This window comes from Antrostomus carolinensis, unplaced genomic scaffold, assembly GCF_000700745.2.
Source record: "Antrostomus carolinensis isolate BGI_N321 unplaced genomic scaffold, ASM70074v2 scaffold39643, whole genome shotgun sequence".
Classification (NCBI taxonomy): Eukaryota; Metazoa; Chordata; class Aves; order Caprimulgiformes; family Caprimulgidae; genus Antrostomus; species Antrostomus carolinensis.
Window position 1 is genome coordinate 34,501 of NW_010307966.1, and position 24,981 is coordinate 59,481.

Genomic DNA, 24,981 nt, shown 5'->3' on the forward strand with positions numbered 1-24,981 from the left:
CCTCAGAAAAAAGCTGATTGCTCTGACTGCCCACCCAAAGCAATTCTCTCAGAACTTCCTTTCACAACTTCCTTTCTATGCCCCAAACCTGTATTTCTGAATTGTCAGTATCAGTAACTCCATTTGATACAAAGGTTCATAATGTTTAAAGTCCAAATTAAACCTCAAAGTGCTGACCTGGTAACTGAGAGGAGATTATTTTGGGGGTATTTCAATTGCCAAACAAAAGGAAAAAAATTCTATTGCTTGCATATTAAAAAGATTACTTTGGCCTGCAACGTTGTTCAGCCACTGGAATGAAGAATTAATATAAAATTATGGGTCAGCAAATATAGAGCTTTACCTGTACTCTTAACTGGCTCAGAGAATTTCTTCTCAGTATAATTCTGTATGCATATCCTCCATAATTTTAATTTAGTAAAGTTAATGCCTATTACCGTACAACTCTCTCAACATAAAGTGTTATGTAAGTGGTACAGATTATTATGATGTTATTATTTGGTACTGTAAATTATATTTAACAAGTAGATCACTACGATAATTTGTTCATGTCTGTTCATTAAATACTGAACCCAACTTTGAAAATATACATTTTTAACTGACAGTTAGGATGCAAACAATGGAAACAGTCATTTGGGTTGAAAAGTTTTAAAAAACTTTACATTCTAATTTGTTTCATGTATATTTCTACAACTGAAAGGGTCAACATTTAGAATCCATATTTAAGTTGATGCTAGTATCAGTAAACTTTCATTTAAATAAATGCAAAGGATATACTCTAATGGAAAAGAAATCACTCACTTTACTAACTACTTCTAAAGTCTAAAAATCTGAGAGAGTTTTAAAATGTTGTTCAATATTGCATGTGCAAAACTGCATTTAGTGTCTTCAAAGGACTCTAAGTGGCCAGACATCTCGCATACCATCTCTTCTACCTGCATATAGCAAAGACATTAGGTCTGTGGCTTCTGTGGTGATAACTGCCAGCTGAGAAACTGTCACTCTTGTGCTTTCAAACGACTTGTCTGGATATGTGAGATTTGCAGAACTGGAAGCAAGAGCTGGAAAGCATCCTGAATATAAGTAGTACTGTTGCAACCCTAATGGGGAGAGAAAACATGTGGTTCATCAGTAGAGCTGTCACGTATTTAAGGACTTACATTGTACTTCTAAAATAAACTTCTTTTTTTACATCATACTGTATTAGCATATGTATTCACACAAGAGTTTAGAATCTGTAGATAACAAAAATGATAAATTACAACAGTTTACAGCTAATAAGCATAGCCCGAATCACTATATACAAACCTGATTTCCCCTCAGTTTGAACTCTTGGAGAGTTTTGTTTGTAAGCAGAATAAAATGCCACAGTGTTCAGAAGTAGATTTGACTTTTTAAATACAAACCAACTAGTCTCTCCATCAACAGAACTAATTTTGAATTTGCTGTAGGTGGGATAATTGTCACTGAAACTAACAGTTTGAATTATTATAGTGGTTTTAACATGTAGTACTATTTTTGGAATTTCTAATACTGAACAGTATGGCAGCTTGAAATACTCCATGAACCTAGGCTGTACTAATACATATACGTATATAAATATGGGATTTAAGAGGTACAAAACATCATATTCCACAATTCTGGACATTCCCAGATTTTGCAGTTCCTGGAGCACAGAAAGATATATCAGCTGCAACAGAATATCCTCTAACAAAAGGAACTGTATAGTAATCTTTATTACAACTCTATTCAGCTTTCCATGATTTTCCTTAAAGGTATTGTTAATTCAGTGCAAAATTGCTTATTGTAAAACAATCTTTTCCTCATTTTTAAAGGACCACAACTATTGGATACAGAATGACAATTTGCAGTCACTACTATACGTTCACGTGCATTTAAAGAGAAGTGTGATCTAATTTGCAGAATTCAAAGAATTCATGCTGCAGATAGTACCTATTTTAGTACTTTACAAGCATATTACTCCCTCTTGACCTCTTCTCTCCTCAGTAAAACTGAGACACATTTTACTCAATGTACTTTTCTAATGAAAAATAGCTCATGGTATCTAATAGAAGTCACTTGCAGATCATGATGTCTAATAGATCACTCATGAAGGATTTGGCTGACACAGGGTTATCTATGCACTGACCAAGCCTGCTGCTAGACTGTGAATCTTTGCAGAAATGTAAATGCCTGTGGATGGAAAAACACTGTAGCGTACCTTCAACTCAAATTTTAAAGAAAGGCATAGTCTGAAACTATCTGTGAATAAGAAATATTTTGCAAGATTTAAAGTAGGTAACGGAATAGTAAGAACAGACTTATCCCAAGCCACTTGTGAACAGGTCAAAAAGGGCTAAACAGCACACTGGAAATTGTCTGCCGTGCCCTGACCAATACAGTAGCAGAATTTAAGAGCTGGCCAGTCTCACTTCAGCCATTCAGTTCTTAAGAATCCTCAGTAAACGCAATATTACTACTGCAGCATTTGTGGGAGAAGCTGAACACAAAACCAAGATACTTATGAGCTGGCACTGAACAGCCAGAATGATATTGTCATTACTTTTTATATAGTTCTTTCTTCAGACATAAATGTGACTTTCATTTCAAAATCATTTTACTAGACTATTTGCTAATGTGAAAAAGGTGAAGGCTTACCTCTAATAGCACACTGTCGATGATGGGGTTAAGAACTTCTGCCTTCATACTGCTCTGTAAACCGGAAAATAGAATGGACAAGAAATATATTTAACAGAAATATATTGATATCTAAGAAGTGGTTTTATGAATTCTGTAAAGGTTTTGCTTCACCTTGATTCTTATTCAGACTGTTTATCACAGTATTCCTTATAACTGTGTCTACATTTCATACACACTTCAGTAGACCCTACGTATTTCTATCACGGAGTACAATGAAATAAGATGGGCCCAGGGTTTTACTTTCTCATTAATTCCTGTACCACAGAGTTTCAAATAGCCTGGTTTCCTATGGATATGAGATTTATGTGACAACATTGTCTGTCCATCTGTCTGTCAGTGCCCTTTTCTTATCCTCTAAAGTTTGTTAACCCCTTGCTGATTTCAAGGAAGCAAGAAGGAGAAATACAGGTTGGGAAGATAATTAAGTTCTTAGAAATGTCACTAAAATCTGCAGCTAGGTGGAAATGGAAGGCCTAGATTAGTTGTACTACAGAAGGAAAAACAGGTGAAATGCAGATCCCCGAACTCAAGCCAATATACATTGAGCTGGCCAGTGCAGGCTGGCCAGTAAATATAGCTCAGCACACAGCATTTTTCTTCACTGACAGATAGGAATAAAAATGGGTACAATGAATAGTGACATGACTACAGGCTACAGAAATCCAATCCCTAGAAAACCAAGACTTGTCAGCTATTCTGCTTTTTAAAATGGCAAAAGTTCTTTCCTTTTTTATTTCTAACTGCTCTTTGCATTGTGTTTTTTCAGAAGAACAGTAACCTCCATCAAGAGTTGCTTTCTTCCAATACCAAACAGTGGACTCTAACAGAATGAAGGAAACACAGTATTGATTAATTTAACTGAAGGATGTCCACTTACAACCTTGTAGCTTTCATATTACAGATTTAAAGAAACAGGAAACACCTTAATTTTAGTTTGGAGAAAGATGTCAGAAGAAAGGGAAGATGATTAGAGAAAAGAGAGTAATTTTACTATCAGTTACTAGAAAATCCATTACAAAGTGCACTGTTTAGTTGATTGTCAATAAACTGAAACAGGTAGAGAGCAGTATCAATTAAATACTATTGATTGTATGAATCAGTAAGTTCAAGTTTGAAAGAAATCTTGTGTAGCAAGCAAAGCTGTTATTTCTTACGTCTGCATTACTGGTCAGTCAGAACCATTGCCAACATTACAGACTGTGTACAGCCGGCACTACAGCTAATGTCTGAATTATACAGATATAACGATAGGGATGGCATTATGTTTGAAAAAAACAGTATTTTCTGTTCTAAGCCATTTCTCATTTTCCCATGAGTTAATGCACTTTGCAGGATACTGGAATGCGTTTGCAAACCCGGGTGTTGTTGGCAGGTTAAGGAGGAAGTTGAACCACTGGGACATGCAGGAAGATGTAGATTTTCTACAGTCCTTTGTGACAGGTGCTCCTTACTTTCCTACTGATCATGGTGAGCAGAAAGCCCACACCTTCCTGAAAAGCTTACAGGGATGGGACAGCACATAAAGATCACCAGATTGCCCTACTAAACATGTTTCCTAGAGAGTATTTTGGCAGTGGGAAGTATCTTTGTGCTCAATTTCTTACATGTCCACACAAACGTCCACTAAAACAATGTGGTTCTAAAAACTGAGTACGGGGTTGATAAGAACAAAACCTAGTGCAATGCTTATGAAAGCTTTAGTTTCCAATTTTCTGAGCTGAGACAGCTTAATATTTCATGTGCAATTTATTTTTATATGTCTGTGAATGTATTTATTGCAAGTGTCACACAAAGATATGCTAAAATACAATCCCAAAATGCAAAATAAGCAGTTTAACCCAGAGTAATGGGAAGGAATGTGAATTATTCAGAATAAAAGCAACCCAATAATCATGTTCTCTACAAATAACTCCAAGAAAACTTGTTCAGAGATGTGCTGGAAGAGCTAATGGGGGAATGGGGAAAATTTCCTTTGATGTACATCCATGCTTTCATGGAGTAATCAGGAGAGCCAGGGTTTGTTCTTCTCTGACGTTTATAGAACAATTTTAGCAGCAACACAATTTTTGCCTCTGGATTCTGCTAGAATACTCAGATGTCAGTCATCTTTGAAACATCGTGAAAGGCAGGATACTATTTCTAGCAAAGATGTTTACAGATAAATGGATGTTCCTAAATGGAATTATCTTGAGATACAAGACAGAGTGATTTTTTTAAAGATGGATGAACAAAAATGTTTTCTAATCTCTTAAACCTTTTGAAAACACAGTGGCCCTAGGCCAGAGGATTTAGCAAAGGCTAAGAAGACAGCTTGTGAAACTGTAAGTGTTATATGTTAATGACTTTTACACAAATGCATTGAAAAGGGATAGGCTGAGTAGGAGAAGAAAATATCAAGTTGTGGGACTTCAGATGTGGGGCCCTTTCAGTATGAGGAGATAAGTGCTGAGTGGTGATCAGGAAAAACGGGAAATGGTGTCTAGAAAGAGAGATTTTAGGGGACACATTGCAGTCTGTCAAGGCTTATAATCTGTCTCTGCAACAAGGAATCTGCTGTAAAAATTGATCTGAGGAAAGAAGTTCCTTCTTTGCTGGTAATTCATGTAAAGCCACCGGACTTGGGCAATAATTTCTGTTTCAAGAAGTCAACCATGTTAAAAAAAGCCCAAATGCTACAGAAAATGCTGTTATCTTACCCCAGCTGCTGTTAAAGAATTGGAAAACTTCTTTGATAAAGATGAAACTTCATTGCACATGGCACTTGTTAAACTGGTTTAAAAAAAAAGAGAGAGACAAACATAAAAATACATCCTTGTGCTGTAAATGGATAAAAACCCTATGACTGTCCCAGGCACAAACTTCATCTTAGAAGCCAAAAAAGTTCTTAAGGCAATTTTGCTTCTAGCAATTTTTAAAATATTTTGGGGTAGACTTTGTTCATGATATAGTTTTTATATTTCTCCACTGAAAAATCCGTTGCTGACTACAGAAGCAAAATGAAGTCATGTTGGCTCAAACACCAGTCTTTTCTGATAGGGCAATGTTTCTATTTTTTACATCCTCAACTTCCAGTTTAACTATTGTTTTTCTGATGATTGCAGCAACACAACTCCTAGAAATACCGTTGGAAATAAATCAATCTTTAATGACAACAGTGAGAAGTTTACTATCTAAGCAATAAAATGTCTACTCTGTACTAAAAGAGGAACTACCTTTGTGGTTAAAATACGAGAACAAAGAGATCTAGTTCTATTTCTAGATCTTTCACTGTTTTGCTAAACATTCACAAGTGCATCATACAGAAGCTCTTCCTGCAAGGTGCACCATACTTTAGCTCTAATTCTGAAAAATACTTGTTAAAGTACTTTGTTTTAGACTGAAGTGTTCCTATGGACTTTGCTATTGTTACTAGCATTCCTAAGGATAAGCACTTGCTTAAGTACTTTACTTACTTAGGACTCAAGTACTTGCAACATCTTAACATCAAAACCCACTGAAATCAGTAGAATCGATTACTACAGACAACTTGAGATCTGAATTTTGAGTCCCACTAGATAAACTGGCTTCTTGAATTTAAGTATGTTTTGTCATGATTTACTACAAAGTTGCTGACAAATGTAGTCTTACTGTCTAGCACTACAGATTGGTTTTTTGTATATTTTTGGCAGATAAACACTAGATACTGCAATTCTATTGGCAGATAGTAAGACTGCATTATGCACTCTAAAAGCAAATTATACATATGCTAGCACAGTATCTTTTGCAGAGGGAACAGGAAATGCAACCCTGATTAGCATGTACATTCACTTGCTGGAGCAGAAACGACTTTCAGCCTGTGAATACGTCATGTTTCTGTAAACATGCATATGTTAGCCATGTCAAAAAATGTCAGGTAGCCTATGTAACTTGGTTACATGAGAAAATACAGCACCAGGACCCCTAAAGCAAATGCTGTTTGTTGATCCATGAACTTGCTGTGCTTTCAAGTGCCAAAAGCTGAACGGAACTTCATGAGTTTTAAGCAAATGTCAACTGTTCATGTATGAAGAACATAATACTCACTTTGTCAGTACTTTTGCTTGATCTTGAGCTGTTTTTTCTACTTCCTGCCCATGTAGAATTAATTCTGCTACTTTATGAAGCTGTTCAATACAACGAGCTGTTATCTCAGCCAGGCTTTCAATGGACAGCATGTAGATTTCCTTAAATTAAAAGCAGGAAATAATATAATCAATAATAACAACACTGATAAATATACATACATATATATATACACACATAAAAGGACTTGAAACAAAGGAGTCCTCCCAACCAGATATACCACCACATACATAGTGAAGTAATATCAGCCATAATGTCATCCTCAGAAACAATGCTGGAAAATGAAATATCCAGAGATTATAAAATAAAGACCTTATACTCATCACAAAAAATTAGTAAGAACAAGTCTACCATTTACTTGGATGGAAAATAGGGCAGGCTCTTGGATTTTCTAACACAGCACTTTTAAACCTAGTCCTGTCAAATACAAAGATCCCTTAACTCCAGAATAAGTCATAATTACTTTCATATGGAGCCCGAAGTATTGAGTTGTCCCTCAGATGAATCTCCAGACTAGAAATGAATAATACTCCCAGTAAAAAAGTGGGTTTTATCCGCAGATAAAAAATTCTATCTAGCACTACAGTGCTAGAGCTTTCACAAGCTGATGCCAGTTGGAAATCTGCAGTCACATAAAAATCTGTAATATTTATTTTTGAAGTGTAACTGTCTCCTTCTTTGGACCTTTTTCATAAGAAAACATGACAGATAATTTTTTATTAGAATTCATTCAAAAAATCTTGAAAAAGATATCAACCACATTGAATATTGCTGTAACATGGTGTAAATACTTAATCATAATTAACCTTATCAACAAGAGAGGTTGTCTAAACAGACACAATACTTTTAGCCTTAAGAACCATCTTTCATAAAGAGAATGTGAGTTACCTAAATAATATTTCTGTTTTGTTTGTTTGTGATCTAAACTGTTCAAGAGTTTAAAGTTTGAGAATTTTTCCCATGTTTTGTCACTGGGAGAGAGATGCCAAGGAATGTTGAGATGTGACTTTCAATGTGCTATCGACATTACACCGCTGAATCCCTCAGCTCATGGTATGTTGTGCAGATACATGCATACACACAAAAACATAGATATGAAAAATAAAAACAATGTGATAGGCAGAGGACCTGCTACTTTGACATCTACTTATAGGAACAGACTAACAGTAAAAATATTTATGCAAGTTAGTTTCCTATTGGGTCTACAGTGAATAGTTATATATTAATATTTCTTAATATTTCCATGAATTTGAAAAATAAGGACAACATATAAAACCAATACACAAAGATAAAAAAGTAATCTTATCAAACAAAGCATGACAATTTGCTTAATGAAACTTATTCTCCAAAATCTATTTTACCTCCACAGTTTTTTTTTTATCTACTTCTATTTTATCACTGTCAACTTTGTCTTCTTTTTCAGTCTTTTCTTCATCAGGTTCTTCAGGTTTTTCTTTTAGCTTCTCTTCTATGTCTACTGGGGTGGAAAAACTGGCTTCTTCCAGCCATTCATGAGCTTTTTTCCTGGCCTGCCAACAAAGAATGCAAACCCAAAGTTCATTTCAAATAGGGTATATCAAATGATGTTCCTGAACATTAATTGACAATAAATAATAAGAAAGACACACTAAATTCTTAAAGAAAAAAAAATCAAAAATCACTGTGCCTTCCAGATCAAAGTGGAAAAGCCTTGAAGTTTTATACAACTTCAGACTACTGTTATGATTGGTAGGAAAATTATGATGTCTCTTTTTTAACATGAAGTCAAATTAAAACATGTTAAGACCTAAGCCTAAACTAGTTATCCATAGTCTATCTATGTAGCCAGAGAGAGAAACGTTCATCTAAGCCTAAAATCAGCAGGTGAATCACCTTTAAAGGGGTCTGCAGTACAAACGTGACTAGCGATGTGACTAGCTTCTAGCCATCTAACTCTTAGATGATTGAGCTAAATGAGATAAATCAAAGACTTCTAGCTAAGAAAGTCTGGAGAAGTCCTTCAGAAGAATAAACATGATGAGTAAGAAAAATAATTCTGAACCTGACCTTTGTTCCCAGTATGTGAGACCAAATCTGCTGTGCTCATGCACTCTTTTGCCGAGACATTCCTGGTTCAAGGCTTTCTAACATAGCCCATTGTGCTAGCTAGTCATTGCAATTGCTTTTCCTTACTAATCCCACTTCTTCTATTAAAGCTTTTCTATATTCATCATTTTACTCAGTACAGGTACTGCTGTGCACCAGATTTCAGAACAAAGACCCCCCTCTTTGTCTTTGTCCAAGAAACAGAGGGCAGCTCACTAACAGGTGCTAACCTTATTAAGTTTGTCAGGAGTAGCAGCAACGTGCAATTCAAACAGCAGTTCAGTGAGCATGCTGACAAACTCTTCTCCCATATCTGCTGCAAGAAAAAACAAGACAGTTTTTGTCAGGGTGTTATCACTATAATATTTTACTCAATCAAATACATCTAGTCAAATAGTTTCCCCAAGCACCCTGGCACTTGAAAAACAGTGACAGTGATACAAGAAAGGGGTGTGTGGGTGTGTACATGTGTGTATATACGTAAATAAAGAAGAGAACAAGCAATAGAGATACCTGTACAACCAGATAGGCTAGCTTGACACTTTGACTACTCTTTCTACCCCATTCTGATTTCCATTAAGTTTCACAAAAACGGGCAAAAGGAGAAGAAGTTAGTTATCCCTAGTTATCTGTCAAAAATACGTGACCTGCAAAAGAGATACTAACCTATTCTTTCAAACCAAGGAACAAAAACTGCAGCAGGGCCAGATACAAATAAGTTTCAGAGGAAACATACTGAAGAACATGTTCTCTATTGCTCTGCCTGCACACCACAGCTAACGAGTTGTGTTTAAGACTGAGCTTTGCTTAAATGAAGAATGTTTTTTGTTCTGCTTTGGAGTAATAAGCCTTAAAGAATCTGCACTTTTGTTCAATATGAGCAAAAATAAATACCACTAGTATTCAAACTTCATCTTTATTATATGTATTCCTTTGACTACTTGCAGTTGCCATATCCTAACATGTTCTAAGTTCCTAAAAGTTGGTATTTTGGTTGGTTCTGTTCATCTCTACTTATTGAGTTTGGAATCTTCATTAACATTTCCTGGTGGAATATGCAAAATCAATTTTTTTTTTTTAGTCTGATGACACTAAAAAGCGGAGGGCCATCTGACTTTGGGGATTTTGGCAGAACTGTTTACAGCCCACAGTACCTTGCAACATGTGGAAAGGTGGTGGAAACTGACACTCAAACCATACTCCCCTAGAGCAAAGGACATCTCACCCTTGCTTGTAAAGAGAGTGCCCATCTTTGGTGCTCTTCATCTGCAATGACCAAGAGACTGAGTTATCCTCTTAACACCAGGGGAACAGATCAAGAATTTTGTATTCTGGCAGGCCAAAGACATGCACAGAGTTCATTTCATTGCTGCCTTTATCAGTAAATTTTGGTAATAGGATTTTCCTCTTGGATACATTGAATTCACCTGTTCTTAAAACAATACCAAATTGTTTTATGAACTGCAGCATGCTGAAAAGTGATAAGCAGTTCACTGGATCACTGCAAAATCACCAAAATTACTGATAACAGGCATATTCAATTGAATACTCACTTTGGTTACTGTCTCCCTTAACCTCACATATGAGATTTTTGGTGTTAATGGCTTTCAAAACCATAGAATCATAGAATGTTATGGGTTGGAAGAGACCTTAAAGATCATCTAGTTGCAACCACCCTGCCATCAGTAGGGACCCCTTCCACTAGACCAGGTTGCTCAAAGACTCATCCAGCCTGGCCTTGAACACTTGATGGGAGGGGGCATCCACAGCTTCTCTGGGCAACCTGTTCCAGTGTCTGACCACCCTCACAGTGAAGAATTTGTTCCTGGTATCTAATCCAAATCTACTCTTGTCCAGATTATAACCATTGCCCCTTGTTCTATCAAAATGTAGGTAAAGCTACTTTTTCAGATATTGTCCTCTCATTACTTCATAAACAACTGAAAGGAAAAGAAGCTGCAGTGAAAAATAGATGAAAGGGTTGCATAATCAAAGTGAGAGGAAACATTAGAGAGAAGGGTATGCATTTGTCTTTCTCCTACTTGTGTCAGAAAGTATCTTTGCTTTTTATTTTTTTTCATATTGATTTTGCACCTACCTGACTGTTAAGCTAAGACACAAAAAATCTATGATTCCACTTTCAAAGTTGCCAAGAACAAAGTCTAGCCCCAGACCTTTTCCAAAACAGTCCTCCAAAGATCACTGCAGTAATTTCTCCTTGTGTAGGACTGAAAGTATTTATGGTAGAAACTAAAAGCAGCACTAACATCTCTGAACTAGAACCTGAGAGTCTAGGATAAGAAGGGATCCTGAGAGTTTACATAAAACAAACGGGCACCCATTTCAAACACTTGAATGCCAAGTGCAGGTTTTCCTCCCAGCTAGTCTTTTTCTGCTGAATATATATATATAGCACTGACAAATGACACCATATAAATAACATGACTTTGTTGACAAGAAAGTGGTAACAAATTAGCAATGAATGGTAATTATCTTGGTTTTGAATAGTGCACAGTAGCTAGGTAAGATTTAACATTTTCAATGTTAAACTTAAAAATAAAACTAACACCATTAGCTAATCTCTCTCTTTTGCAGGAGAGTGGCTTCCCTACATAAAGGAAAAAACCCACAAGTTTTATTGAGCTAGGAAGCACAAATCAAAATCCTACTGAAGGCAAGTTAGTTGTAGTTTTAAACTATATAGCAAGCAGGATTAAAACTCAATATTCCTCCAGAGAATTTAACGTAGCCTGCTATCTCTTGCTAGATTAGCCACCTTAAGTAAAAATATATAATTCTTTATTAAAAAATAGGCTATTAAAAGAGCATACTGCTTACTGACTTGATTTTGTAAGTGTAAAACCTATTAATGTGCTTAAGAGGACCTTAATTGTATTAACTAGCTTGAGCTAAGAACACAAACTAGCATGAAGCCTTCACAGTAAGATATGAGCTGCATTTAAGCCTGATCAGCCAACCTGTTGTTAAACTTTACTGTTTTTTATCTCTACTGGACACCAAATCATGTTCAAAGCTTTTGGTAACATTAAACACAGACCATTTTCTTAGTGTAAAAAATAATCGTGCTATAGAAATATGTTTAAGGTCCCAACAGCTCATTCCAGGTAAACAATTCCAGTTTAAAAAAAAAGCAAACAAACAACTCAAACCTAGGCCCTAAAAGATCAAGTGTGCTCCCAGAGGATATATATTGATGGCCCCCAGATAGCTAAACTTATTTGTAAAATAAGACCAGAATACTAAGCGTAGCCAACAGTGAGTCACTGGAAACCAACCTAAATTATGTAAAGATTGGCAAACTAAAGTATTAATGAAACATTAAATTGTCCAATAGAACTACCCTCCATAGGGGAAATGGACATGTAAATCACATACAACATTACATGGAAAGGTGCTGGATATTGTTTTTATTAAAAAATTGCAGACAATTGCCATGTAAAGGCCTGTTAATCAAATGCTTTAAGTTTTACAAGGTTTTATGCATTTGCTGCAAAAATGCACTTAATAAAAACACTTAAGATTCTGTGCATTGAAGAATTCAGGAAAAGGTCTGTTTTCCCTGACTCAGGGGGACCATAAGAAGCCTTCATCCACTCTGACAAAATTTTAATGAAGATACCATGTTTTTGTGACTGGGAAAGGTACCCAGACTAGGACACTGTCTAGAAGGGACATGTTAAAGCACTATGTAATGCTAAGAGCACTATCAACGCACTGTTGCATGCACTACAGATTATTGGTGAGAGGTTGAAGAAGGAAGTAAAGGCCACACAGCCCAGGTTAGGAGCCTGACCACAGAATTGTAGGCTCAGTCCTAACAGAAAGCTACTTTGAGAAATGATTAACCTTTCTATTCTTTTGGTGTCCTCTGGTGGAACTGAAATTTATCCAACTTAATACTAATAAATGAAATTTATCTATAGTTAGTTCAAATACTAATAAATCTTGAGCCTGATTACACTAAACAACATGAGTCATCTTGAACTGCAGTCTGAAGTAACCCCCCTTCAGCTGCAAGGTGAAGAGAACATGTGTGGTTGTTATTTCCGCTGTCACAGAGAGGATGGTATGTTTCACTGCTGACTGGTTTGCTTTTGCAGGAGAAAACCTGCAGGACACTCTCATTTGGTCTTTTTTTTTTAAGGTGCTCTTGCCTTGGTTCTAGCCTATTTAAAAGGTAAGTTAATGTTTCAAGGAGCATGACTAGCAGTTCTGCTTCACTGAAAACAGAACTTGTGACCACTAGAGAAAACATCACTTTGTGCAAGAAACAGAGATTTGTTTTCTGGGGGCTGGTTTCAAAGCAAGGAACTATTTCCCACAGGAATTAAGGAAAACCAGACATTTCATGAATCCTCATTCTTAAGCAGGTAACAAGCTTTCTTGACTTCTATTTCCCATAACCCTGCAGAGGAATGTGGGGTTTTAAAGAGTTAGAAGGGGGAAAAAAAAAAACAAGCACAAAACTTTACCATACTAAGACTTTACACTGAACACTTGCTGCCCACCCCAAGAGGAAACAATAAACTCCCTGTGAAAGACATCAGGCGTACTGTGTAAGCACTGTTAGAAAGAGCAGCTTGAGCAGAAAAGACTTTCCAGTAAGAACATGTGGATGTCAACACAGTTTTTCAAACTTTTCTGAAGGCTAGAGAAATCATACCACACCATCTTGCAAAATGTAGGTTTTGTGGAGAAGCACCCCTGAAAAGGATAAAAGTTTGTAGATGAAACAGCTTTTTACGTTTCTGTGTTTCTGAAACACAACAATACGGTGTTCATTGGCACAAGCCAGTCTTTAGTCAGGCCTAGGGGACGGTTTGTATTATCCAGAAGAGGTTTGGTATAGATCTCACAGGCCTGGAGACATGAACTATGGTGGCTTTAAGCTAACTTCTTGTCCTTCTGTTCTCAGCCTGTTCTGGGGAATGCCAAAAACTCTGACCTGTTTAAGACACCTATTTTGCCCCTAACCAAAGCACTGACCCATTTTATTCTAACTTTCATGAGCTGATCTATAGACTGTCATGCTGGTCCTGTTCTCTTCAATGCTGTGCACTATGGCATGCTTCTGCTACTTTAACTTCTTTCTCACACTCTACATGGCACATCTTTCCAAGTAACACCTAGAAAGCAGCTTTCCTGCTATGTTTCAAAATGACTTTCCTTCAAAAGCTTCAGGGTTTTTGTCTCTTGATAGCAAGAGTGATGTGAGGATGAAGTTGCTAAAAAGAAAAACATTGCTAAGCACTCCAAAACTTTCAGATTATACAATTTAATAAAAGATTCTGTAAGAAAATGGAAGTCATCCAAAAGGTTATTATTTTCCCTTCTTAATTTTGTTTTGCTTTCACTGGTGATATAGCAAAATAATATAATAGTTCCTTACATTTTATTTTCTGTATCTCACACTTCAACTACAATATAAATTCAAAATTAAGCACTGATCAGCTTCCAGAACTTTTAGAGTATTCATTTTAGTGACTACCTTATGAAGAGTATTAGGATATCAGAAATGATTGTTTGGATTGTAATTTTTTAAATTACTGAATACAGAAGTAACAATTACTCATGTGGTTAAGTCTCTGTATTTCTAATTACCTTTCTGTGCCTGCACCACTTCGTCATCTGATTCTTTTGGAACAAAAATCTCTTTTATAGCAATCAAATCATTTTTCACAGTCTCCAACTGCTCTCCATCAAGTGTTGCTAAATATGACTGAATCTGTAAAAGAAAGGTCAGTAAGCATTCCTAACCAAAACAGAGCATTTCTTAAGTTTCTAATTTAGAGCCTGACTGCAAAATAGGCTAAGAAATAGAACCTTCCATTATGCTCAAATCTTGTCTCTAACCTTCTGATGTAGACACATTTTTAGTTCTCATCAACAAAATTTGTTGAGCATCACAAAAATTACACCAGCCTTGCAAGATCACCAGGTCTCTACCTTCTCCCAGAACATTAACTTTGAATTATAAATCTATGGTTTAACTGCAAACTGTAATAAGCATTTTGGGATTGCTTGGATCAAGACAGTAGGCAAAAAGAGCACAGGCAGAATTCTTAGAATGCTTAATCTGAGCACTCATAGGAAGAGTTGGAAAAAAAAGCCTGTTTCCCTTCCTTCAAAATGCAACCAAAATTACTGACAGTCTAATAGTGTACCTGTTCCAAAAAATGTATTGACAGGTCTTTGCATGTATCAGGCATCTGCAAGTCCCTGCACATCTAATAGGGTGGCATGCTTAAGAGAGATGGAAACGGATTCTTTGAATCACTGTTTCTGTGCTACAGTTACGCGGCGTTAATCCCATGATAGCACCTTCTCTCCCTTTAATACAAAATTTCACTTACAGATTGTTTCAATTTTTATTTATTTATTTTTTTTTTTTTTTTTAGCTTGCTAGACAGTCACACAGACTAGTTCTGCAAGAGACTGGAGAAAGACATTATTTCTAAAGTTCCTCCTCCTGGATGTGTCCAAGGTTAAATATGCTCAGAGTTTCAGAGTTAAATGCAAGATAAAGTCGGGAGACCCAGGCTGTGACAGACTACCCAGGGCTTTTTGGCCCTTCTATAGCATTGTCCATTTCATAGGATTAACTGGGCCCTTTTTTTAATGGAAACTTTTAAAATAAAATCTTTAAAATATTTTAAAATCCCTGCCATCAGAAGGACATCGGATATTAGCAATGCCTTCAGTATCTCTTGCGCTCCTCCTGTGGCCCATCAGTGTGGCTTTTGGGGTGTTGGCACAGGTCTCAAGCTTCCAGTAGTGCAAGTGAATATTTTGTGTGTGTGTGTGAGTGTGAGTACAGCGATTGGAATATGTTCTGTGAGTCTTTTGGAATATGTATCAGGGAATTGGACTTGCTGACCCAGACAGTTATATTCAGTCCTGTTGGCGAGAGTAGGACTATGAAGCAGGGGTTAACTAGGACATAACATGAAGCACATCAGAAACCTCATGGTAACAACCTGCACAGGTCCTCCCTACCCTGTGGTATTTAACAGTAAAAGAAAAATAGTCTTGATAAATGCAATTATATCTGAACTTGTTTTCTCTTTATCTCTTTCTCTTTCCTGTTTTGTGGTATTTTGGTTTGGGTTTTTTTGCAAAAGCAGGCCCTTGAATCTTACATGTAGGTTTTGAATTTATAATTTTGCATTTAGACATAATTGCAAAACCGAAACCACCATGGACAGTATGTACCTAGCTGTTTTAAAATAAGCTTATTTTCTTTGTTATAGTAATTTTTATTAATTAAAAATAATCTAAAGGGCAAGGAGTGCTAATCACTAAAACAAAAGAAGAAGAAAACACATATTTTAAGAAATGTATTCAGAAAATTGTTTCAGCACATAATACCATTGCTGGGAATCTAAAAAAGTTCTATTAATCTACTGTCAGAGATCTACTGACAGCTGAAATTCAAAGATATATTTATCATATAGGCCTTAGTAACTTAAGTGTGTTCTTCAGAGAGACATATAGCATTTGTACACTTCTGGTAAGGATATCTTTGGGTAGTTTTATGTAAGTTTAAAAACAAACACAATAAAGAAGACTTAGGAATTGAATAACTAATGTGTAATTCATTTTAATTCACTAGCCTCTAGATGTAGTATGTCTGGAAGTCCTGAATGTAAGTATCAGTGCCTGATACAAAACCTAAAGACATAAACTGCCTTGTAAATTCTGAAAAGACACCTGCATAGTGTCACAAGTTGAAAAATACACACTATATATGGACCTAACAACAATAACTTTCAGTTGTGAAGTTGTTTGTTTTGAGTTAATCTTGGAATTGGATTTTACATGTACTGAAACTGATTTCCTGAAGCCAAGGACTGGACCGTGGGACCAATACAGCTTTCCCTGAAGTTGATGAAAAAACTACTGTTCACTTCACATTGCATCACATGCAGAGCGAAAATTTTTTACCAACCCTTTTGATTTATACTGTCTGCCTACTGTACCTGGGCTTCACTTTCATTTGACAGTATTTCCAGAGCTTCAAGATGAGACAAACCCTGGAACTCATCAAAAAGTAGTCCGTAATGTGCTGTTCTTTCAACTGTAACTTGCTGGGCCCGCCTCTGTTTCTCTTTTTCTTTAGCTTCTCGCAACAACTGCAAAAATAGACATAATTTGTGTTGTTTTATAGGTAGTGCTGTAGGTATGACAGATTTTATTACTTTCTGCTTCTGCTTCTCTGGGAAGTAGTAATAAAATTTGGGACTATATCACACCTGCAGAGCTGGAATTTTAGAGCTGAAATATCTAATTTATTTTTTTTATAAACTTATCTAATAAAGTATTTAAGTAGCATTACGAGTGTGGTTTTCCCAACAGTAATTGCCATCCATCTTTTTTAAAAAAAGCAATGAACAAACAAATAATTTTGCTTATGTTCTCAAAAGCAATGGCAGCTATGGATACTATATGCTAAATTTAGCCACTAATTACAATGCAAGAAAAATAATAAAAGGACTATTTCACAGACAGCCTTAAAGAGTCATGCAATCCATTCCACAGACCACAAAACGGGAAGAACATTATTTTCAGGACCTACCTACCTATTTGCATAAACAATGCACCTACATAAATACTCCTATAAAATATTTTTAGCAGATTCATTTTTATGCGACAGCAGGACTGACAAAAGAGATTGACCTAATACGGTATGATTTCTATCAAAGGCGGGGCAGAACTATACTCCATATACTTGGGGATATTCTGGAGTGATCTTCTTACACACTCCCATTAGTGTATAAGAAGGACAGAACAGTGTACACAATAGGATCCTCTATTCCCAGGAAGGAATGGCCTCTCATATGATTTTGCTTAAGTAAAGCTGGTAAATACATCTGAACTGGATCTTAAGTCACATACAAGCCTCTGAATACAGGTGAGCTCTTGCTACTTACACTATTCCATCATTCAAAATTTCTATGATATTGTTTTCAGTTATTAATTTGTTATGAAAGACTTATGATGGCAGAGTTTTCAGTCCCTACTTTCAAAAGATCACTCATAAAGTTTTATTTACAAATCACTGAAAAGAAAGTATTGTGTTACACAACCCGTAAGAACTGATTTATGTCACCTTCTGCCTCAGATTTTATGTGTGAATTCATGCATATTGTTTAGGAAGGTATTCTCAAAAGCTCATTTAACCCTGTGGGCCTTAACAAGAGTTAGTTGCTTTTGGCCTACTACAACAGCATCAGTCTGTTTACACTTACAATGACCAACACTAAAGATGAAACATCTCATTGAAAGAAAAAATACCTTAACCCTCTCTACAAGGAAGTAAACGTAGTAAAACTAGAGGTTATTTTCAATGTCTATTGACTTCCACAGCCTCCCTCTTCTCAGTGCCTGGAGAGCTGAAATAATTTTGTACTGACAGCAGTTATACTTCTGTTCTGTGTTTATCATGTCTCTGAACTTTTAAACATACAAGTCACGATCATGTAAGGGTACCGTTAGTTTAGATGGATGTTAAGAGAGACCTTTTCACAGCTTTAGTTCTTAATGAAACATGAATCAGATTCTAGTATCACTCATTTCCAAGGAAAGTAGTATAGTGATGGCTATGCTGGAAGATATCTACCTACAGCTGTTACAAAAACACCAAGAATTTGATTCTGTCTCCAAAGTATAATAATATATCACCATATATACTAAAATCAGCTATTGTACATGTGACTATGCAGAGAAGATGATTTTACATTATCTTTTGTGGTTCTGTGAAGAAAAAGAAAGTGGAGCAAATATAAAGCATAATATTTATTTCCATAAGCCTAGCCAATTTCTACTGTAATAAAAAAGCCTCTCCCTGAGGCATCTGAAATTCTGGAAAAAGAATCTGAAACTGCATTGACAGAGTTGTATTTAAATAAATCCAACCTGAGATAGAGAAACTGTTCTTGCCATCAGTGTTTTGGTTCTCTTAAACCCAGGATCGCTTTCTGCAAGGACATTCATGGTTGTCTTCCCAATAAATTCCAAAGCATCTAAGCCTCCAGATAATACACTTTTCCCCTGTATAAAATAATGCAATGTGGTTATTTTCTTTCCACTTTATGCTACTATGAACTGTAAAGAGTATTGTTTTTGTTGACACCATATTTGAACATTCAGGTCTAGATTTTCTATGCTTTAACTAACAATAGGATTGATAAATTTATAAAATTATGATAATTTGTTCTGAACACATTCTCAAAAAGAAAACAATGAACTATACAAATATTCCTAGTTAATTACAAGACTCACACTGGAGGAAATGTAACACCTGTTGTCAATAAAAAAATATGAAAAATACTCTGTGGGAAACATATTTTAGATAAGAACAATATGGAGCCGAAGTCCATCATGAACAGGATGACCCTGCCTTACCTAACCAATTTCTTAAATTTTGTCACTTGTGATGATTCTGGAACTGTCTATCAAAATACAGTTGTTTTTCCCACGTCTTCATATTAGTATTAGCCCTCACTCACAATTTTTCATGTACACTGAAGAAGAGTTTTCACTGGCTAAAGATTTCCACTTAAATCTGGATTATGCATCTGTCAGATACTCACATGCTGATGTAACCTGACATACAATGGAAAACCCTACCAGGGTCTCAAATGGCATTACAGGCAACTTAGCGAGAGCTTAAATTATTCTTTTTGTTTGGTGACATTTATCACTGTGGTACAGTAGCCTCTCTAGGTTTGCATATGAGAACATTTATTTTATTTGAAAATCTTATACAATACTCAGGTAATCTTACTGGTGACCAGCTCTCAAAAGCCCTACGATGCTCCAGATTCTGTAGCAACAGTCTTAGGAATACTCTATATCCCTCTGCTCCCCAAATCTTTGATATTAGAGTGATGAGGCACTCAGAGTGAACTGGATATGCACTAAAAAAGAACTGGCACTTCATAAAACATATTCAATGGGGAGCTCGTCTTCTATGCTTTTTTAGCCGATTCTTAAAGTCTTTCATGATTTCAAGGGAAACATCATACTGAACAGCTCAGATAAAAACATTTGCTATAGTAACAGTGTAAGTCTGCAATCAGACCACCTTGTGGGAAGGCTAGTATGAAATGACAGACTAGATAGAGAGGTGAAGGTAAGGGCCAGGGACTGGCAATAAAGAGTTTAGCAAAAGCCTTAAAGTAAGCAAATGGAGTATTTTATTATTTTATCTGCCTTCAAAAATCATAACAAATCTTATCATACTTTCTCTGGAAGGACTTAACTGTAAAAAAAATAGATGATGGTACCACAACTATAAAAAAGATTTCCCAAGAATTTGCAGAATTCTATATAGTTTAGGAGAAGACCGTATTTTTCACTGAAACTGGTGGTGAAGTAGTAACTGACTTAGGTGTGTTTAACTTTTTTATTTTATTTGATACAGTTATTTTGCCATGAAAGAGACTCTAGACACAACAGAACTGTTTTTAAAAAGACCTACAACTTAACAAACTCTACCTGTTAAATGTGACCTACAGTGAAGTTGCACCTAAAAATTATGAAGAATAACTACATCAGAAAAGCCCGCTGAAATGACTCACTGTGTTCTGCACAGCATTAGTGATAGCTGAGAACATGCCACGAGATCCAGATGAAGGAGAAGAAGGAATATTCTCAGAAGTGCTTTGGTCCAGAGAATCTTCTGCTTCCAACAAAAGAAAAAAAGCAAACTGCAGTGTAGTTTCAACTCTACAAGTCACAAATTACAGTAAACTGGATTCTGTGATCAAAATCTTAAAATTTTGTAAATTGCACTAATTTGGCACTGTCAAAGAGTTTTGTCCCAAAAAAACTTGAACTTACCTATAATTGGTGTTTCAGCTGCAGAAGGCTCTGCTGTTTCTGAAGATGGTGAAATTGCATTATGAATTCCTAGGGTAGTTCCTGCTTTTTCCTTTACTGCTGTTATCCCATGACCTGCAGGAGACGTGTATTTTAAATTACAAGATTTGAAAACTTACTATGAACAGTGCATAGTATTCTTATATTCCACAAATCATAACAATCAGAATAGCTATCATACTTACCTCAAATGCTTAATTTTTTCTAGGTTAGTAATTCATTTGTTCTACTATATCCAGTACATTCACTGACTAGAAATTATAAAGCTGAAATACAACACAAATGACACTTGATCTGAAATGTAAAACTTGTTTCAGCGGCACATGTAAGTTTATTTCCCTGCTTTTCAAAATGCGAAATATTCTATTACAATTAGTTTAAACAGAAATTGATGGTCCTCATAATGCTGTAGGGTTTGGCCTCATCTAGTTTTCAGAAGTCTACAACAATTAACCCACAATTAATGGACTGGGTGACTGCAGGGCTGAGGTAAGGAATCTGTTCTTCAGACTGCTGCATAGGTGCTATGTTAGGTAAGTATTTTAGGAATACTGGCCCAGGTCCTCAAAGTTATTTCAGGATTTAAGCTCCCCAATTGCTCATTTGAAGTCAAATTCTGAAGTGTCTCTCCTCAAAGCTGCTGTTTAAATATATTTTGTAAAGACTGTTGGTGTCAGATGACACAGAATTACTGTTCCAGTGGCAGCTGATCTCCCACAGAGATTTTACCACCTTTACCAGACTCCCTAACTCTCTGTTCCATGAAAATAGTCTCTTTTAATCTAAAGAATTGTATGCTATTAATTGTTTTTTCTGAATAATTTTGACAGAACTTTGCTGCTTTTCTACACAGTTTATTTACATGAGCAGATCACATGGACTGGTAATATCCCACTGTAGGACAGGGTGGGATTGCCTGGTAGTCAGCAAAAGGAGGTGGTAGCTTTCTAATCTGCATCAACTGTAGTTGAAAAACACTGCCCTTAAAAACTATCCTCAAACTGTCTGCCTATTCTGCTTCTGGATACATCCTTAAGTAGGTTCATGATATCCTTCTCTCATTAAAGATAATCCCGCTAGCACATCTGGAAGTTTCTGCACATCAGCTGAGATGCAATAAGTAAACAATCAACCAGGCAGGCAATTATTTCTTTCCAACACAAAATTAAATGGCTTCAGTGACTCCATTTTATTTTTTCTTGCACAGTACACTGTTACTATCTCTCATGAAAAGCTGATCACTTCTAGTAGTAGCATGATAGAGTGCCTCAACTATCTGCCTAACTGCTTAGGAGAAGTATTCATGACAATTTCATACTTCTTTGCTTTGTTACCTTAAACTGAACTGTAAATAGAGGAATGATTTCTGAAAAGCCATCAATACAGATTCTCAGGCAGATCCCTAGACATCTAAGGCATGAAGTCAAGCATAACCATTCATTAGATGTTGTCCATGCTTTCCCACAATCATGTGCACTTTCTATTATAAAAGTTAAAAGCATCTTTTCTGAGTTACATTAACTACAGCAAATTAGCTTATCATTTACCAGTGGTCTGTAGTGTTCTGAATATATATATATATATACATATACATATACATATGTGTGTGTAGTCACATAAAGACACTTTTGAACATCTAATTAAAGAAAGATACAGCAAAACTATTTGAAATGGAGTAGGAAGAAGGAAAATTTAGATTTACAATTCTATGACTTCCAGATGGTTTGCGCATCAGCTGCTCTATGAATTCAGTAATATACTCTAGAAAACAAACATGTAGCAGCATTACTGAAAAATCACATACAAGAAAACTGGAGTTGTCTGGAGGTAAACACAAAGAACAGAAGTCCCCTAAGGAACAGATGAGCAGAAACAAGTTATTTTCTATATGACAGCATAAACTGCATGGGTTCCTGATGTTTTACACTGAAACAGAGACTAGGCAGGTAAATGCTTTTACCTGTCTAAAGAAAATACAAGCTTTGTCTACTTTATCTTATGTCTTACAAAATGTAGCAGTACCTCCAACCACATGGGACACATTAGCTTATACACCACAGACATTTAATTAATTGCTGGATAACTTCTTACCTTTTACAAAATCTGTTTCAATGCAGATACTGGAGAGCAGCATATTACTTTGTCTAATCCTAATCTCCTGCACATTTTAATTGTTCAATGAAAATATTAGCATGAACAGACTGTGGATTAATTTTTTACTCTCCAAATTCCCGGGGCTCACTTAAATAACTATTAATTGTTCTTTTAAACTAACATAATAGATACTCCATGTTACATTCCTTTCCATTTCTCCTGCTCACAACTTTTTAAATAAGTAGAAGAGTTCTGTTCTTTCCATTGACTTAATTTTTCTTAAGGACTTGACTTGCTAACAAAATACTGCTGTCCTGTAATTATATAAAAAATTAACTATGAACATTAAGCAAAAATTTCCCTTTAACTGTGTGCGAAAGTTATGGATTTTCAGATTAATTTTCTAGTTTTTTTCTGCATCTAAACTTTTTTTTTTAATATTCTATAATTTGGATCTCAGTTTTGCAGACAAGCTTATACTTCCAAGAAAAGGAGGCACACAGTTCCTGTACTGATATTTACAGACATAAAAGGCAGCATTTTCAGGGCTGTGGTTACATGCACTAGAACGATAAGAAAATATTTCAGGTTAGTTAGGAGTGGTTTTGCTGAACTAAGCTGTATGGCATGTATGTTTGACTACAACAAAATAACCAGATGAGATCACAAGACCACAACTGAAGCAGAAAGTCAGCGCTGTTAGATCAACAAACATGCACAAACACAGCAGAAGCGCATGTTGCTTTGGAAATGAAACTGATTATTTGTCATTTCAAAAGGCACAGAAATAAAAGAGGCCATGGGAAATGAGCCTACATTTTGGAGATAAAGGTGCACTGGTTTTGTTACACTGGGTGTGGTAACGCAACTGAGCTGACACTGTAAATTTAGGAACACCTCCAACATCTCCATTTACTCATCCGTAACCGCAGAGACAGAAGAGCTACGCCATGGGTACGGCTAACTCCTCACTTTTTGAAGAAAACATGCTTTTTCCCTGTGTTGTTGCTTTTGTTTTTCTTGCCTACATGATTTCTTTTCTTTCCATTGGCTGGCAATTTCAGCTGAATATTGTTGTTCACCTTGCTAGCTGCAATCTTTCATTTTAAAAGGAAGGTTTTGCAAGCAGTTCCTAAAAATGTGGCCTGCCTTTGAGTTTGCCTGATCTGCCCAAGGCCAGATCACAGCGCTCACAAATGCTTCAGTCAGAAATGTCCCACTTGCTTTAGACAATCTTATCTCCCACCTCCCAACTTAGTAGCTTCTTTGGATTCCTGGCAAAGCTGAAAGAAGCAGGCAGACACCTCCCGAGGACAGTTCAGCACGTCTGAAATCTAAACCATTTTCTGTAGGAATCACTGCCCCTTGTCAATCCAGTCCTCCCAAGCAACTGGACTCCCTGCTTCGGTGGTACAGATAGGGAGGGCAAGTTTGCGATTCTGACCCTGGCTACCGCACAGTCTTTGTCACCTGTGTTGCACCGTGGGGACATTTCTGATGAACAACCAATCAAAATTCAGTCTAGTAAGATGAATGAAGCTTCATTTGTTTCAAGCTAAAGATTCAGGCCTTGAATTAGCATCTGACACTGACTGAGAAACTGAGGAACCTGAAGACAGCTGGGGTGGGAATCATTCCACTCTATGAAGAATAGGTATGTGGAAAAGCTAGATGTGCTCTGGTTTTGTACATTAAAAAGGTGGGGCCTCATTGTGCTCACTTTGAGGCTATTCTATTGGCACTCCATTCCTTTCAAGGCTTTAGAAAAGTTCTCTCTTCCTTGTAGTAAAAACAAAAACACAGGCTAGATTCCGATACCTATGCTATCCCGTCTGTAAATCAGGAGTAACTCCAATTAAGCTCGTAAATGAGATTAGTTTCAGATCTCCTTATTGCAATGGTAAATGGTTTTAATAATAGCAGTAAGCATAAAGGCTGCTACAGCAGATTATTGGTTCTCAACCTCTTCTAGATAGTAAACCCATGTTAAGAAACATAAAGAAAGAAAATGGGACTTCCATCCCGAAAAGCAAGTCCACAGTTCCTCCCATCTGATACTTGCATTCAGTATTCTTAAAAAGGAGGAAGTGTGAAAAA

General features: G+C 36.2%; 1 protein-coding gene across 1 annotated transcript in view; it reads right to left on the bottom strand.

The window, feature by feature from the left end:
* Positions 1-998: 998 nt before the first annotated feature.
* Positions 999-24,981, bottom strand: part of FAM114A1 (family with sequence similarity 114 member A1) — a 31,542-nt gene continuing 7,559 nt past the window's right edge. Inside the window, exons 3-13 of the mRNA XM_029084411.1 lie at positions 20,752-20,865; positions 20,490-20,593; positions 18,823-18,957; positions 16,887-17,039; positions 14,509-14,632; positions 9,117-9,199; positions 8,163-8,330; positions 6,763-6,902; positions 5,397-5,469; positions 2,659-2,712; positions 999-1,100 (exon numbers count right to left, since the gene is read on the bottom strand). Of these exons, the coding sequence (XP_028940244.1) occupies positions 999-1,100; positions 2,659-2,712; positions 5,397-5,469; positions 6,763-6,902; positions 8,163-8,330; positions 9,117-9,199; positions 14,509-14,632; positions 16,887-17,039; positions 18,823-18,957; positions 20,490-20,593; positions 20,752-20,865 (1,250 nt within the window). The remainder of the gene's footprint in view (positions 1,101-2,658; positions 2,713-5,396; positions 5,470-6,762; positions 6,903-8,162; positions 8,331-9,116; positions 9,200-14,508; positions 14,633-16,886; positions 17,040-18,822; positions 18,958-20,489; positions 20,594-20,751; positions 20,866-24,981) is intronic.